This window comes from Cucumis sativus, chromosome 6 (assembly GCF_000004075.3).
Source record: "Cucumis sativus cultivar 9930 chromosome 6, Cucumber_9930_V3, whole genome shotgun sequence".
NCBI lineage: Eukaryota > Viridiplantae > Streptophyta > Magnoliopsida > Cucurbitales > Cucurbitaceae > Cucumis > Cucumis sativus.
Window position 1 is genome coordinate 9,337,827 of NC_026660.2, and position 16,985 is coordinate 9,354,811.

The following is a 16,985-nucleotide window of genomic DNA, read 5'->3' on the forward strand; positions in this document are numbered from 1 at the left end:
ATATTCCTTGTTAGACTTGATTTTTTTTAATATACTTGATACATTTAAAGGCTTCAATGATGAGTTGGATATACTTGATACACTGCTAACAAACTTATTATGTTTCATTAGTACATTGATACACTATTGATATATACTTGTAAACTTGATTCATATACTTGATAATGATTCACTTTACTCATACGTTGATATACTTTAATAAATATATTATTGATATACTTGATAGTGATACAATAAGCTATATCATTCATATACTTAATAATTTTTTTTAAAAAAATGGAAATTACGTAGTAAGTATATCAACCAACCAATACATATAATATAAGTACATCAAAGCACTTGTACACAAAATTGATACAAAGTAAAACCAATGTAAAAAAAAACATAATAATTTGAAATCAAATTCAACTCAAAATACACATCGAAGAAAGTAGAAAAAAAAATCACAAAACGAAATTGAATTAGTGAGATCAACAACCATTATATTTCACATTGCAACTAATGTATCATTCATATCCTAAAATCAAGATCAAGACAGAAAAAACAAATATTTTTTACATGTAAAAAAAAAAGACTAAAACCTTGAAAATGAAAAAAGAAATAAAGATAATTAAAATATTAAAAATGAAAGTTTGGAAATAATAACAAATTGAAGATGTAGTATTTTATAAAGTAATGTTTTTTTTATCATATTTATAAAATTCTAGAACAATATGTTATATTTGTTATATCATATTCTTGAAAAATCGCGGCAAATTTCTATAATTTAATTTTAATTTATTAATTTATAATTATTTTAAATTCTTAGATTTTTATATTAGTAATATTTAGTAGATTTGTTAGACGAATTTAACCTTACCATTTAATTTTAGAAAAACAATACAAATTTCGTTATATTTAGTTACAATAAAATAGTCAACTACATTTATTATTGTTTTTAGAACGAACATATTTGAAGTATTAATTAAGTAAATTTTATTTTCTCTTTGATTCCATTTAATAATAATCCTAATTAACTAATTATAGTATTTAGTATTTACGAGATGCAATTAGAGAGTTGTTTGTTTTAATTAAAACATATCTCTCCATGTTCAATTGTTTTCGTTGCCTTTCCATTTCCTTTCCTTTTGTCGATTAACTTACAAAAATTCATGATTTATTGTCTCGTTCATCCTTCCATTTAATCTTCAATATATTTGGTTGATTTCATATTGGAGGAATATATGGATATGTTATTTTACAATTCTTTTTTTGTTTTTTCAATTTTTTTTATGTCGAGGGTTTAATATTATTCTTATATTAAAAATAATGTTTTCTAAATCAACCATGTATGTTGTTCATAACATTCGTCGAAGTGCAACTACGTAGTTTTATTATGTAAAAGTAAAACAATTATATTACATTTAGTAGACAATATTATAATTCATATATTTAAAGTTATTTTTTTCTAAATTCACATAATATATCTTTCATATTATTTGTTGATATCAATATGAATTTTTGTATTAGAGTAAATATGTTTTTGAGTTTCTTATTAGATATGACCAATGTTCCAGTATATTACTATGGGCTTTTCAACGAATTGGACAACTATATTAGTTATAGTGTATCATGTATTTTAGTCTATGAATAGATGTTATTTCAAGAGTTACATAATACACTAATATATGTCCAAGGAGTTTTGTTAATTTAGATAATCTAGATATGTATCTCTGTTTAGGTCCTAAAAAATGTTTGAAAATGACTTGATTATTACAAATGATAGCAATGTAAGATGAGTTTACCATATAATAACATCAAATGTTTACCAACACACGACTATATTAGAACACACACGGATATGTATCAATACAAATCTCATAAATATCACAACTATATCTTTCAACATTTATAATAAACTAACATATATATCCCAAATACCATGATTAAATTTTCATGATATTTTCCTTTGCATAACAGAAGCAGATATACACCAGAAAAACCACAAGTATCATATACTATTTGAACATATATACTAATATTATACACTAACACAGATATCGCATAAAAATAAATTGGTGTTAGGGTCACACTCAACCCTCTAAAAACAAATTGATTTTTTTTTTTAAATCTTAAACATCAAATCCATTTTAATTCAAATTTAAAAAACACATTCTATATATCACATACATTTTTCGTTTGTTAGGAGATTATAATTGACACATGGTCATAACTTATTTAGATTTACAAACATATCCTGCCATCCATAAGTATATGTAAAAGGCTAAATGTTAAAAAGAAAAAAAAAATTATGGATTATCTAAAAAGAAAACAAATTATCCTAAAAATTAGGAAAACAAAAGCAAATTTGGAAGTTCTAAAAATAGGGAGAAAAAATTGAAAAGAAAATATAATTTAGTGTTAGATTTATTGAAAATATAATTCTTTTAAAAAATGAAAGTGACCACTACTTAACCTTTCATTTTTAATTTACTTTTTGAAAAAATGGTGTTTGTGTTAGGTCGTGAGTTTTAAAAATATACTTCTTTTAATTACCATTTTTATAATAATAGACTCTATTAGTTTTTAAGATTTCGAAATAACCTTATTACTTCCCAACTATTCTAAAATAGTTTTAAAATCTCTTGAATAATTTTTTAATATACAAACAGAATAAAGATCATAAATATATTTAAAATTGATGGTCAAATTAGGGAGACTCATGATTTCTAACCTTGTTAGTTGTCCCCCAAATTCCTTTAAAAAAAGAGTAATCATTTATGAGATCTCACCTTCTCAATACCTCACTCTTAATCATTCTTAAATTGAAAATAGACTTTTGCATAAGTTTTCTGTATATTATACATATAGTTTACAATCATAGAATGGATTATCTTAACTACTCGTATATGATAAAAATTAATTATCTATTGAATCTAACAAAATCACCTTTTAATTCTAAACAAATATAACAACTATATAAAAGCTGATAGATAAAGACCTTTACATTTAGCTTCCTAAAAAATTGTTAACTTCGTAAAGATTAAATAATGACATTAATATGTTTTCTTATTAATATAAGAATAGTTATTGAAATTATAAAATTATGAAAAATATTTATAAATATAACATGTATATTTAGTAATATTTATAAATATTTTAATTTATTTTACTATATTTAAAAACAACTCTTAAATATATCTAACACGATTTTGTAATATATTGTGTTTGACCTAATTGAAAGCTCGAGCATACATTCGGAGATGTGTGAGGCAAGGAGTGTAATTCATTCAGTGGGACTAAGACTTCATAACTTTTTGGGCCAAAGAGTTCTCCCAAACTCCAAACACCAAACACAAAGGAAGAAAATTATATATAGTGCATCATTGGCAAAACCTAAAACAGATATGTCACAATAATATTCAATGAGAGCAAACTAGGATAGAATAAACAGTATTCCACATCCAATCTACAAAGACATTGACTTTTCGAATTAAATACTAGTCTTGAATGGATATAACAATGACAAAAGTATATAATATGGTACATAAGAAAAATAAAGGGCCTATAATCCATCGTTAAGAACCGATTTAAATTATTGGAGGGAAGGGACCTTATTTTTTTTAATGAATCTTAATTATGAACCTTTTTATTATTATTATTATTGCGCTTCCAGTTTAACTGCAGAATCAAGGACATCAATGGTATTATTTTGCTGGCCCCACAGCTGAGCATATCTTCCTGCCTTTGATAAGAGAACTTCATGGGGTCCTTGTTCAACCACCTTCCCATTCTCCAAAACTATAATCTGCATATTACACACAATTTTAACAAATGCTCTGTGCATATATTCAATAAATTTGCATAGTCAATGAAGAGTTAAAACTTAAAGTGGTCTGCAGCAGTAGTGTTTTAAAGCCCTTTTGACCAAGCCTAGATGGTAGTAAGTGCAGATATGGTGCTTGCCTTGAAAGGGCGAGACTCATAAAACAAGTAAGAAGTGCGCGTTTGTTTTGTAAGGCCCCAAGGCTATTTCAGACCTTTTTACTATTTTTAGAAAATAGTAATACTTCCAGGTTTTTCTTCCTTGTTAACTTAAAAAGGACCAAATTTACTAAAAAGCCTAAATTCAAATCTCCTCATCTTATTTATGAAATACTTTTAAGTTCTATATATAGTACGGTCAAAAAACAAGTATTTGAAGACTGCATATCAAAACTGCAAAGGAGATAATTTTGACTGATGAGAGATTTGTGAGAAATATTGCATATCTGGAATGATTTTTTTTTTTCTCATTTTTTAAGAACATCTGGTTGTCAAGGATATTTGGAATGACTTTTCATTTGAAGTGTCAAAAAAATACATTTAAGCACTAGAAAATTTGTTCCAAATCAGGAGCTAAATCAGCAGACTACCTGTGCAATTAAGGAAATTTCATTATGCACTTACTAACCTCATCACATTGCATCGCAGTGGTAAGCCTATGAGCAATGAAGATTGATGTTCTATTATTTGCAAGCGACTTCAATGCACTCAAAATTTCAGCCTCTGTTGAGCTGTCGAGTGCACTTGTAGCCTCGTCACATAGCCTGAATGAAGTTGACATTTCATTTTGTAAATATAAAGAAAAGGTGATATAGAGAAGAGAGATAGTGACTCAGCATGCTTTCAGCTCGTTCAGCTATTTTAGTTCATTAGTATAGATTTTTTCCTTAAAATAGGATGCAACCATGTGAGGAAAGGAGAAAGAATTAGTTGCATATTAACGCAAATAGGAAAGTAGACAGGATCCCTACAGAATAGAAGGTGATTTCAAGAATGCTCGAGCTAGAGCCACTCGTTGCTTCTCGCCACCGCTTAACTGCAGAGACATCACAGCCAATTGAAGATCAGGAACTATGTGAAAACACTAATCTGAAGAAACTAAAAGCGGGTTGGGGATCTCTCTAGAACTGGCCAAAATGTTATGGAGGGAACATCTAAGCTTGAAGGCAAGGTTTCGCAAAGATTTCTTGTTTTAGCTTACAAAAGCATGCACCATATATACTGTTAACTGTTAGGCTGCATGTTGAAAGCCAGCATGGAGAAACTCCATTAGACATTAAACATCCAATGCCCTTCCGATATCAACAAACACATACCTACCACTGAATCAAAAATAAAAACAATACGACACACTTGTTTTTGTCAACATTAATAACATCTCACCTTAAGCCCCCTTTCACCTACAACCGTAGAATACTTTTCAGGAAAGTTCATGATAGTATCGTGAATTGCAGCACGTTGAGCTGCATCATAAACCTGAGGGAAAAAGTTTTAAGAAAAGTGTCCCAGGTGAGAATAAACCAACGGCATACTACTTCAAGATATACCTCCTCCTCGGTAGCTGAAAGACGACCATAATGAATGTTATGGAAAATTGTATCATTGAAGAGAACCTGTTATTCACAGTACATGCAAACCTTAAAGGTTATAGGGTAAAATTAATCTTTGTAAAACAAATGTGACAAATTTTCTAATTTACCAGATCTTGTGGCACAACACCAACAAATTTCCGTAAGCTATCAAGTGTCACATCCCGTACATCTTGACCATCAATTTTAATCTGGAAAAACAAGTTGCTAGAAGAGATCAATGCATTTACCGGCTTGTACCATCAAACCACAATAAATGGCAGAAGAAGAATCCCATTGCAGCCTTGCAGGGATGGATGCATAATGTTAGAGATGAGCAACAGAAAGTAAAGATACTTATTCATTGAAAGCGGCTCTATGCCACTTGAGAGGATGCAACTTATATCGCAAAAAAAAATTTTCACTTCCACCTTGAAAACAAGGTGGCTTCTAGAGGGTGGATTAATAATGGGCCCCATGTTTAGTTCTCATTTATTAGAAAGTCCGGTAAAGAGATGTATTAATAAAAAAGAACATAAACAAAAGCTAATGAAGTCTGAATGCGCGAGTTGGTTTGCAGGTGCCAGGCTTTTGGGCAATTTAGATAACAAGATAGATGGATGATGTTTTATTGCCATCGCCATCTTTTACATGGAAGAATCATTTTAGATACGAGGATGGGAAAGAGAAAATACGAAAGAGAGGCAATGTTTATTAGGGTTGAGAAAGCGGGACAATCCAAGACAGTTGGATTGAGAGAGGTGATGTAGTAGTCAGGTGCTTTCCCTTTGCTTTTTTATTATCTGTCAGCTTAACAAAAGTCTATATCAAGATGAATTTTTAGAAGATGCGTCCAAAAACCCAAATTGGAGTTTGGTTTTTACAACTTCCAAACAAGAAAGTGTTAAATGGTGAAAGAACCGATCAAACCCCAATAATTAGATCAAACTCAAAAGCTAACCAGTGTATGCCCTTAGAAGATCAATGCCATTTATCAACTCGGGAAGAACAGTAAAAATATTTTCACAAATTATCACTGCTCATAAGTCATAACAAACAATGGGCATTTCAGTAATTTACAGCACTATTGCTTTTCCATAAGCTCCAATATGCACAAACAATATGAAGCAAGAGGCGTATTTGCAAATAAACCAATAATGAAACAATTTTGTACAATGGAGCCAATGTATGAATGGAAATAGTTTGTATTTCAGCATATGCTAAAATTTAACAGAACACAAATGTTATAGTATGTCGATAGCTCAATAACACTGCAAAACCTTTACATGGCGTTATCAAAGAATGCTGATCAAACTCGTAGAATCTTAGTTATAAACAAACCTAATGCCATTCCAAAATCTTAAAACATAGGATAAGGGCTCTTACACTTCCTGAATGGATGTCAAAGAACCTGAAGAGCAAACGAAGAATAGTTGACTTGCCTGTATGGAGATACCAATTTAACTACATCAATGACACTGCAAGCATTCAATAAAAGAAAGCTTTATATCAGATTTAAATTTGGGAACTGAGCATTTATGAGAAAAATTTTCTACAAGGCTTTAAAAGAATTGGAGCCTATCTTTTTAAAAGTCAAAATGCGTAATGAAGCATATTTAAAGAGTAGTAAACTATCCATTGACATCTACAGAAACCAACCCCAATTTGTAATACAAAAGGGCAAAGAGGCTACAAAAACCCCTCCCGTTTACTATAAATCTCACTATGAGAATAGTTACAAAATAATTTTGTATTCCGTGGCTGGTATTTACAAAATAGGATCATATAACTGTGAGTTGTCCCACTCTTTTCCGCTAAAGGTTCTATGATTTCTCTGCCCATGTGATCCAAAGGAGCATTCTGATCAAGTTCATTCATACAGAATACGCCAGCTTCTAGAAATGACAAGCCACCATCATCGTATGTAGGTTGATGCCTGGGCTCAACCAAAGGCCTGAAGGAAAGCATACCAAAAAACAATGGCAAAGGTGAAGTTAACAAAGATAAAATCTTGTGTTCCACCATTTCTCTTCTTAAGAGGAAATTTTTGGGGAAAGAGTAGTTGAAGAGAATCTTTTCTCCCCTTTTTTGCACGAACTCCATAGTGTTTATTTTGCCCATGACCACCCTCTATAAGAAGATTTTAACATCTGAGAGATTTTATTTTCCAGATGACGTAGAAGAGATTTCAGTGAATGAAGGGGTGTTGGGTGTGGTGATAAGGTCAAGGGGACATCTCCTAGAGTCTGTACAAGGTCTAAGCCTGATCACCTCGAATTTTCCTGGTTAGAATTAGCCAATCTTCCAATTCATTTTTTGTGCTCCTTATAAGCGAGAGATTCCAAGAGTCTGTCTTGCCATTTTTTAGACCACCAATCATTTGGCAGTATAGTAGAAGAGGAAATATGGGGAGCACATCCATTAGGGGGAGTGTGGTTGCTAGATCTGGGACCCACAGTTAGTTAGTTGGAGGGAAGAAATGTTTAAATAGTGAAAGGAAGGTCCAAGTGGGCATGGGAGTTTTTTTAATCATTTGTCTACATCCTTGAAAGATAGGAGAGCCAGTGAGGGGGGTAAGTCTTTCTTTGTTCGTCCTTACCAATTACTTTCTGTTTAGTGATTACTAATCTATCAATCCTGTATACTTTTCTAATATTTTCATCGAATAAGTTTCATCTCCAAGAAATGTGGAGAAAACGGCTTTCAGAATCCATGAAGGACATTATGAATTTCTGGTAATGCCCTTTGGGTTGACGAATGCTCCATCCACCTTTCAATCTTTGATGAATACTATTTTTAAACCATACTTGAGGAGGTTCGTATTGGTGTTTCTTTATGGCATACTGATCTATAGCTAGAACTTGGAGGATCATTTGAAACACTTAGAGCTGGTGCTGGAAATACTGAGAGAATGAGCTATATGCAAACGAGGGAAAATGCAGTTTTGCCCAAAATAGAGTGGAGTATTTGGGCATATTTTATATCTGAAAAAGGAGTAGAGGTGGATCCCAAAAAAGTCAGAGCAATTAAGGAATGGCAGTACCTACAAATTACGTGAACTGCGAGGGTTTCTAGGTTTAACCAGGTATTATCGGCGGTTCGTTCAGAATTATGGTAATGTAGTTGCTCCTCTCACTCAGTTATTAAAGGCAGGGGCATATCAGTGGACAGAGGAAGCTGAAGAAACCTTTAAGAAACTGAGGAATGTGATGATGACATTGCCAGTATTAGCTCTACCCAACTTTATCTGCCTTTCGAGATTGAAACAAATGCATCTGGGTATGGGGTAGGAGCAGTGTTAATTCAGCTGAAGCAACCGACTGCTTATTTTAGCCACACCTTGTCAATAAGAGATCGAGCTAAGCCTCTGTATGAAAGAGAGTTGATGGCAGTGGTTTTGGCTGTTCAAAGGTGGAGCCCATATCTGTGGGGAGGAAATTCGTAGTTAAAACTGATCAACGATCATTGAAATTTCTGCTGGGACAACCACTTATTCAACCTCAGCATAAAAAATGGACAGCTAATTTGCTGGGTTGTACATTTGAGGTAGTGTACAAACCAGAGCTAGAGAATAAGACAGCGGATGCGTAATTAGAATTCCTACTACGGTGCATTTGTGCCAATTGACTGCTGCATATTAGATTTGCTGGTAATCAAAGAGGAAGTGGAGAAAGACGTAAAATTGAAGGAAATCATCAAGAAGTCACAAAACGAAGATGTGGCGGATTACTCCCTGCAGCAAGGAATTTTGAAGTATAAAAATAGAGTGGTGATATCTAAGTCATTGACTTCGTTATCAACTATACTCCACACTTATCACGACTCGGTGCTTGGTGCGCATTCGAGATATTTGAGAACTTATAAACATTTGATGGGAAAGCTGTATTTGGAAGGTATAAAGGGGGACGTGAAGAAACATTGCAAGGAATGTGTAGTGTGACGACGTAATAAGACATTGGCTTTATCTCCAGCAGGTTTATTGATGCCTTTGGAAATTCCGAATATTGTGTGAAGTGATATCTCAATGGATTACCAAAAGCAACTGGTCTTGATGTGATTTTTGTGATGGTGGACAGACTTAGTAAATATGCTCATTTTCTGCCCTTAAAACATCCGCATACAGCGAAATCTGTGGCTGAGGTTTTTTGTCAAAGAGGTAGTGTGATTACATGGGTATCCAAGATCCATAGTTTCTGATCGAGACAAGTTCTCCCTCAGTAATTTTTGGCATGAGATGTTCAGACTTTCGGGTACTAAATTGAATCGAAGTTCAGCCTACCATCCGCATTTTGATGGCCAGACTGAGGTGGTGAACCGGAGTGGAAGCATACCTTCACTGTTTTTGCGGAGAAAGGCCGAGAGAGTGGGTTTCTTGGTTGCATTGGGCAGAATGATGGTATAATACCACTTTTCAAATTTCTGTTGCCATTACCCCATTTCAGGCAGTGTATGAAAGTGTGCCTCCTCCTTTGATATACTATGGTGATTTGGAAACTCCTAATTCTACCCTTGACCAGCAACTCAAAGAAAGGGATGTAGCCTTGGCATTCTCAAAGACCACTTGCAGATTGCACAAGAAAAGATGAAAAATTGCGCTGATAAGAAACAGCAACATGTTGAATTTCAGGTGGGGGAGTTCGTGTTTTTGAAAATTCTTCCCTATCATTAAGTGTCTTTGTGGAAGAGGAGAAATGAAAAATTATCACCAAAATTTTCCGTGCCTCATCGGGTGTTGGAAAGGATTGGCCCTACAAGCTGGATCTGCCCACAAATGCTTCCATACATTCTGTTTTCCATGTGTCACATCTGAAAGGTGTGTTGAGACAGCATACAGAGGTACATCAGTTAGTTCCTTTTGTGTCTGAAAATCATTAATGGATAGCTGAACGGAAAGAAGTGTATGGACATCGAAAGAATCCTACAACTGGAGTGTGGGAAGTACTGATTAGTTGGAAGGGACTACTGCCACATGAGGCTATGGGAGATTTTTTATGATTTTCCAACAACAATTTCCAGATTTCCACCTTGAGGACAAAGTGAGTTTGGAGGAGGAGAGTAGCCACCAATCATTTGGCTATATAGTAGAAGAGGAAATAAGGGGAGCACACGAGTTATGGGGAGTGTGGTTGCTAGAGCTGGGACCCACAGTTAGTTGGAGGGAAGAGAGGTTTAAATAGTGAAAGGGAGGTATTTAAACTGGGTAGGCAAACAGAACTCAGAGAACTTACACTGGGTAGAGTGAAATGAAATAAAAAACTGTTTGGGTGGAAGGGAACTACACAAATCATTTGTTCCAAATCTAAAAGTTCTTGTGGATTCCTTCACAATTGGCCATTGATCAAGCTCAGTGCATCATACTTTACACATTACACCTAACTGTTCCAAAGCATGCCTAAAGCAATTCACTGATCAAATGAAACCAAAAATCTTGGTTGATAACAACAGAAACTGACAATAGATAGAATAACCACAACCAGGGGTAAATGGGAAGAGGCGTTGAAGGTACAAGAAGAAGATAGAATACATAAGCTGCACCACATATAGAAGGTAATATCATCATCAAATAAATGTCCTTAAACAAAAATCTTGCCACATGTAAAGGTAAATAAAACCAAATATGGTATTCTTTACCGCTGCCACTGGTACCAACAATAGCCACGCTCTTTCCAGCAGGTACAACAAAAGATACACCATCAAGAATCTTTCTTTCTGCCAGGTAACTGAAGATAATCTCTTGAATAAATTAAAAAGAAAAAAGTAACAATCTCTTGAAAATATTGACAAAATTAACAAAAGAGATGATTCAATTCCACTGTGTTCAAATTAAAATGACTACAGAAATCAGCTTTGGCAGCATCAAGTTACAAACAAAGCGAGGGAAAAAAACTATGGAAGGGGAGAAGTGTTGATGAAAGAACGACCATACAAATCTGTCACATATGACATCAATGATCATAAAAAGAAAAAACCAATCTTCATCTATTCTACATGCATAAAGTCATAACTTTAATAGAAAAAAGATAGACAACATCAAATTGCAATCAAGATGTGACAAAACCTATCACAGTGAAAGAGTGAATCAAAAGAGCTAGCATATGAATCTAACGTGCCACCCTGACATTGAAAATTGTATAAATAAAAAGAAACAGAAACCTTATTTAACATAGATGAAGTCAGACAAAAAACATGGATGGTAAAGATTTGCATACTTAAATTGCATATAGCTGAAGCAGAGATGTTTCTGAATTTAATTATTTAGAAAGACAAACTTAATCAAGGTAATTCCAGGAGTATTTCTCATTATAGTCGACATGGGGCCTAAATTAAAAAATTGGCATGCTTAATTGATTCAACACCTGAAGTGTACGTTATCAAACTCGATGCTACCACCATCCAACTTCAAAGGCTTTGAAGTGTCCGCATCTCTAACCTCAGCTCTTTCCTATTGTGAACAACAAAATGATAGATGTTACCTTAAAGCAGAAAACGCACATAGGTAACTTCAGACATCCAAGATGGTACTGCAGGTCATGAAAAGTGATTTTTATTCGATGTAAAGTACCTCCAGCAATTGAAACATCGATTTCATATCAACAAGGCTCTGAATGGTTTCCCGATAAACACTACCAAGGAAATTAAGAGGAAGAGATAACTGAAAGAGTAGACCATTCACCATAACCTGTTCACAGAATACCATAGTTCTATGGTTAAAAAAATCCCTTCTGGTAACTTAAATTGTCAGCACAATAAGGTTTTAAATAATACCAGATCACCAACTGTCATATTCCCATTCATAACTCCATGTGAACACAGAACCATAGCAGTTGATAGAGCTGTGCTAAATATTACATTCTGACCAAAGTTTAAGGAGGCCAGACTGCGCTGTGTTTTCAGAGCAGCATCCTCATACTCTGGGAATTAAGGATCACAAAACAGCATTACCATTTGACGCCAGTTAGAAAGGGATGGAAAAAGAAAATTAAGCTCCAGTGACTGACAATAAAGTTGATATCTTATCTTTCCCTCCTTTTATGCATTTGGGTTGTTTGACTTGGGTGAAGTTTTTTTTACTTGTTTACTAAAAAAAAGCTTTACTATTTTGTTTGGCAAAGCACTCCATGTCACTTCCCTAATACTTGCTTGAAACTTTTAAATTTTTTAGGTTTCCTTAGGACAAGTCATTCTGCTGCTACAAGTACACTAAGTATCTTTACCTATTAACAGTGTTAATACAGACCTCAAGCAGGGAATTGAGGGGAATGGGAAGTTTTACAAAGTACAGACTAAGTCTACATCTAATAGTCAAGGCTACTTCATTTTTCCATGTTATAATAAATTTGTGTAAACATGCAAACCACAAATAAATATCACATGGTCCAGTGATAATTATAACCACATTACTGGCGAACATTTTCTCATTTTTCACTAGACCATTTTAGTCAGAAACTATATGCAACAGTAGAAGTCTTCAAGTAAAACTTACTCTTGAGATATTCATCATATTTATTGGCTTCATAGGCTTCGTTATTGAAGTATTTAACGGTCTGCAAAATCATATTTAATAAGGGAAAGAAGCAGCAGAACAATGGAAACTGAATTATGGATGGACAACTAGAAAAACAACTATTCAAGGATGTCACGGCCAGACCTCATAATTAATAAGTGAATCAATTGCTTTGGTGTTTGCATCATTATCAGCTTTATTCATGGCCTTCCTAAACTTAGTTCTCCACTGAAAATACACAAATGAGACAGAGAAAATAAGCACCCTTAAAAAGAAACAATAAATCCAATCCAAACATAAAAAACCCAGTAAACAATTTAATGATAGTGATAAAAGAACATAAATTCAAATGGAAAATAAAACTTAAAAAGTTGGGAGATAAAATGGTAGGAGTAAGGAACCTGAGTCACAGTCAACGTAAAAATGACATATGCTATCACCGATAGTGAAGTGATAAATGCAAATGGAGCTCCAAACTTATAGGCCAAAATACCCGACACCATGGATATCTGGAGGAATAGAAGCAAGTTAAATCCAAAAAAAAAAACAAAGCTGAAAACAAAATTTCAGTTCCTATAAAATATTATGTAAATAAAGCAGAAATCAACAGACAGGAATCATGATACAAGTAAAGGGATTCTCGAGTAGTTCCAAAACACACAAATTAGAGTCCCAAAATACGTGGATCCATGGAAAAGAAAGCTATAAATTCATAATCTAAGATATTCATCAAATGATGATGATGATGATGATGATGATGATGATGATGATGATGATCATAATACCTCTAAGATGGTGGGTACAACATTGAAAACCATGGATGAAAGAATAAAATTTATAGCACGGCTACCGCGATCAATAGTTCTACTCAAGGCACCTGTCTCACGACTACAAATAAAGTGAACAGGACAAGAGATTATCATGGAAGTTACAACTCCAAAAGGGGAAAGAAACTAAAACTGCCTTGTAACATGATTAAAAACAAAAACAGCAACTTTCAGTAACCCATAATAACAGACAATTGGTACAAAAAGACAGGGCCAATGAATCAATTCAGAGACTATCTAAAGGATCTAAATTCGATCAAAAAGCATGAGAATAATTAGCAAGATTTTGATATAAGATTGCCAACTTGAGCATCAAGTTAATTAACACATACATCCTCAACTACAATGTCAAAGATTCGAATCCCACTACCCCAAATGCTATTGAACTTTAAAATATTCGATAGAAGACTCTTAACTAGAAGCATAAAGTATAATTACATACCAAAGAACTTGACATGTTTGTCCTCCTCCCGACTAAATCTCCCAAAGTAAGACCAAGATAATATTAGTCTAAAGAATTTTAGCCTAATCCTAGAAAGGATGTGTCACCATAGAGTAAAGTTTGAATTGAATTCAGTGGGAAAGTGCAACTATGCAAGTGGTAACCAAACACATCTAAGACCTTGTACCACGGCACAAATTGCATGAGTAATCTTTATAAGCACCATGCCTAAATATTCTATGCACTCAATATTGGGAACCACTAATTTAAAATTGAATCTCCAGCATAAAATCTTAAAGAACAGATTAGAAAATGGAAAGCTTAATAGAGGCCAAGCATCCATGCATATCCTACAATCATTTTACAAAAAAGGAAAAATGTTACTTCACTCCATTTGGTAACACCTAAGTTGAAAACACACAAAATTGGAGAAGGACCAAAAAACTTCATGATTTTTCTGGCAATCCTAACCATTGCCTAGAATTTGTTGGGTCCTATATCAAATAAATAGTGCATGTCTCACCATTAACCTAAGATTTTCAATTTAAAATATGGGTAAATTGCATCAAGCGACAAAAACATTTAGAAAAAAACAATTCATGACACTTATTTTCTGCATATGGCGAATATAGCAAAATTAGTGATATCAGACGGTAATCATAGGTTATCAGCTTTTAAATTAGCTACTTTTGTAATTTAGAAAATGCAACAACATGGGCCTTATTATCATAATTTTTTTTGCTATTTTTGCAAGGGCCCTGAAATATATATATATATATGTGAGTGTGTGTGTGCATGAGAGCATGTATTTATGTATAAACTAAATGAAAATGATTACCTAAGATGATACTGGAGGTCAAGGTCATGCAAGTGTGAAAAAACCTGCAAACAATAACCAAATCAAGCATAAGCATCATGTTAAATTAGAATTTAAAACTCCAAAAAAAAAAGAATCTCCATCTAAAAAAGAATGAAGTAACAATAGTTAGAGCATTAAATTAGAATTTCGAAAGTTTAAAAAACCTCCCTACAATTTGGCTTCCGGCACCAGAAAAACAAAAACAGAACTTTTCCAGACATACCTTTCGAGATACAGATCGAATTGTCCGTAGTGCTACCTTGGAGAAAACGGCAGTCCGCAGCTCTGCAAAAGCATGAGAGGAATTGCATTACAGCAGTGTAAAATAATTGGCAAAACATAAAGAAGACACTAAAATATTTTTAAGCAATGAAATAGAAGAAGCATGCAGATAACGTAGAACGAGTATAAGCAATTACTTCATGTCTAGTACCGTTGAAAGCAGATGCCCCAGACCGGGCAATGCCATAACCAACTAAAACCGCAGCTGGTGTTGAAAAAAGAGTTAACATGGTGGAATTAGCGGCAGTAAAAGAAGCAAGAGCAGCTGCATTCCCTGAAGCAGTGGTCAACCAGTCAACGGCTAGCTTGAAGAGAAATGGCACCTGAACGTTCAAAATCTACAAGGAAAAAAAAACAAAAATGAAATGCAAAAGAAGAGCACAGAAACATGGGAAAGCTAGGTGTTTGATGATTGTAAATAACCAGACCTTAGCTCCGACCAAGAAACCCAAAGCCATTATGACCCTGAAACGGAACTCGGAGTTGTCTTTCATCCATAAATAACTAGCAAGAGTACGCAAAATCTTTGCATCGGCAACTTGGGACTCCGATCCTTTATTAACAGGTTTAATATTTTTTCCACTGGGAGACGATGCTGCTTCAGTGCCATTGGCAGAAGAGGTTGAGAACGGTAGCCGCCCATTTAACATGAAACCCTGCATTAAATTGTTTATAACCATGGAAATGGAAAAGAAATCAACACTCAACTTCAAGGAACAGTGCGATTGAATATCAAAATACATAACCCCAAGAAGAAAAACTAACAGATTGAGATCCTTTGGTCGAGGAGGAAGAAGAAGGATCAGACAAGAAAGCATGGACGCGACTCAGTGGATTGGAATTCGGTCTAGAGGAACTAAAACTACGAGAATTGCGGCCTTGAATGTACATAATACGATCATCATGTGTCGTAAGGAAGTTGCTGCTTAAGATCGAATATCTGTCGGAAATGCTCCCTAGCGCGCCGGTTGAAAGACGATTGTAATTACGATTGCAATAGATTAAGAACGAGGCTCCGCCTTTGGAAGACACCAAATGTCGACCATTAGATTGAATAAGCTCCGTGGCTCCGAGGCACCTACAGGCAGCCAACATTCCTTCTTCTTCTTCTTCTTATTCTTCTTCTTCAATTATTCAATTCTTCCTGTGATTCTTCGGATTACCAGAACAGGAGTGGAATTCGTTATCCAAAGCTCTGAATCCAAGGACCTTGAAAGGAAGATAAGATTCTCAAGTGAAGCCAACGGAAATCACTCAAGCATGTTACATAAATTAACTGGAAACTGGAAACCCTAAATCTACAATAAATTGATGGAGAGAATAAAAGCTTTGCCGCGCCATCTAACCTCTTGTTCCCGGTCTGAGAAATCGGATTCTTTTTGTTATTATTTTAATTGCGAAACCTCCAATCAACTGTTTTAAATTTATATTTTGTTTTCTTTTTTGGAAGAAAGTACCAAATTTTATTTAAATTTATATTCAATTCTCTTAATTTTCTAATACTTGCTTTTATTTTCTCTTAAACTTAGTGCAATTTCTCTTCCATTATTTAAGAAAACTAACTATTGATTCTTTACAATTTCTATAAAAATGACCATCAACATTACTGCCATCTAATTACACTCTAAGTTGCTATTGTTTATTTGTTAAAAGTTTATATAAATGGATTCTTAAATATATTTGTAAGTGAATGTCTTAA

The 16,985-nt window shown here is 33.8% G+C and overlaps 1 protein-coding gene across 1 annotated transcript; it reads right to left on the reverse strand.

Moving 5' to 3' along the window:
* Positions 1–3,335: 3,335 nt before the first annotated feature.
* On the reverse strand, positions 3,336–16,662 carry LOC101220746 (ABC transporter B family member 25, mitochondrial). Its single transcript, XM_004139879.3, has 20 exons — positions 16,052–16,662; positions 15,715–15,942; positions 15,438–15,624; positions 15,228–15,289; positions 14,984–15,027; positions 13,662–13,764; positions 13,278–13,385; positions 13,021–13,104; positions 12,856–12,916; positions 12,138–12,283; positions 11,935–12,051; positions 11,729–11,814; positions 11,004–11,092; positions 6,759–6,814; positions 5,504–5,584; positions 5,352–5,417; positions 5,188–5,280; positions 4,776–4,840; positions 4,433–4,568; positions 3,336–3,787 (listed from the first exon to the last, which is right to left on the reverse strand). Exons 1-20 carry the CDS (start codon positions 16,379–16,381, stop codon positions 3,641–3,643), a joined length of 2,289 nt encoding a protein of 762 aa, XP_004139927.1. The 5' UTR covers positions 16,382–16,662; the 3' UTR covers positions 3,336–3,640.
* Between the last annotated feature and the right edge of the window lie 323 nt (positions 16,663–16,985).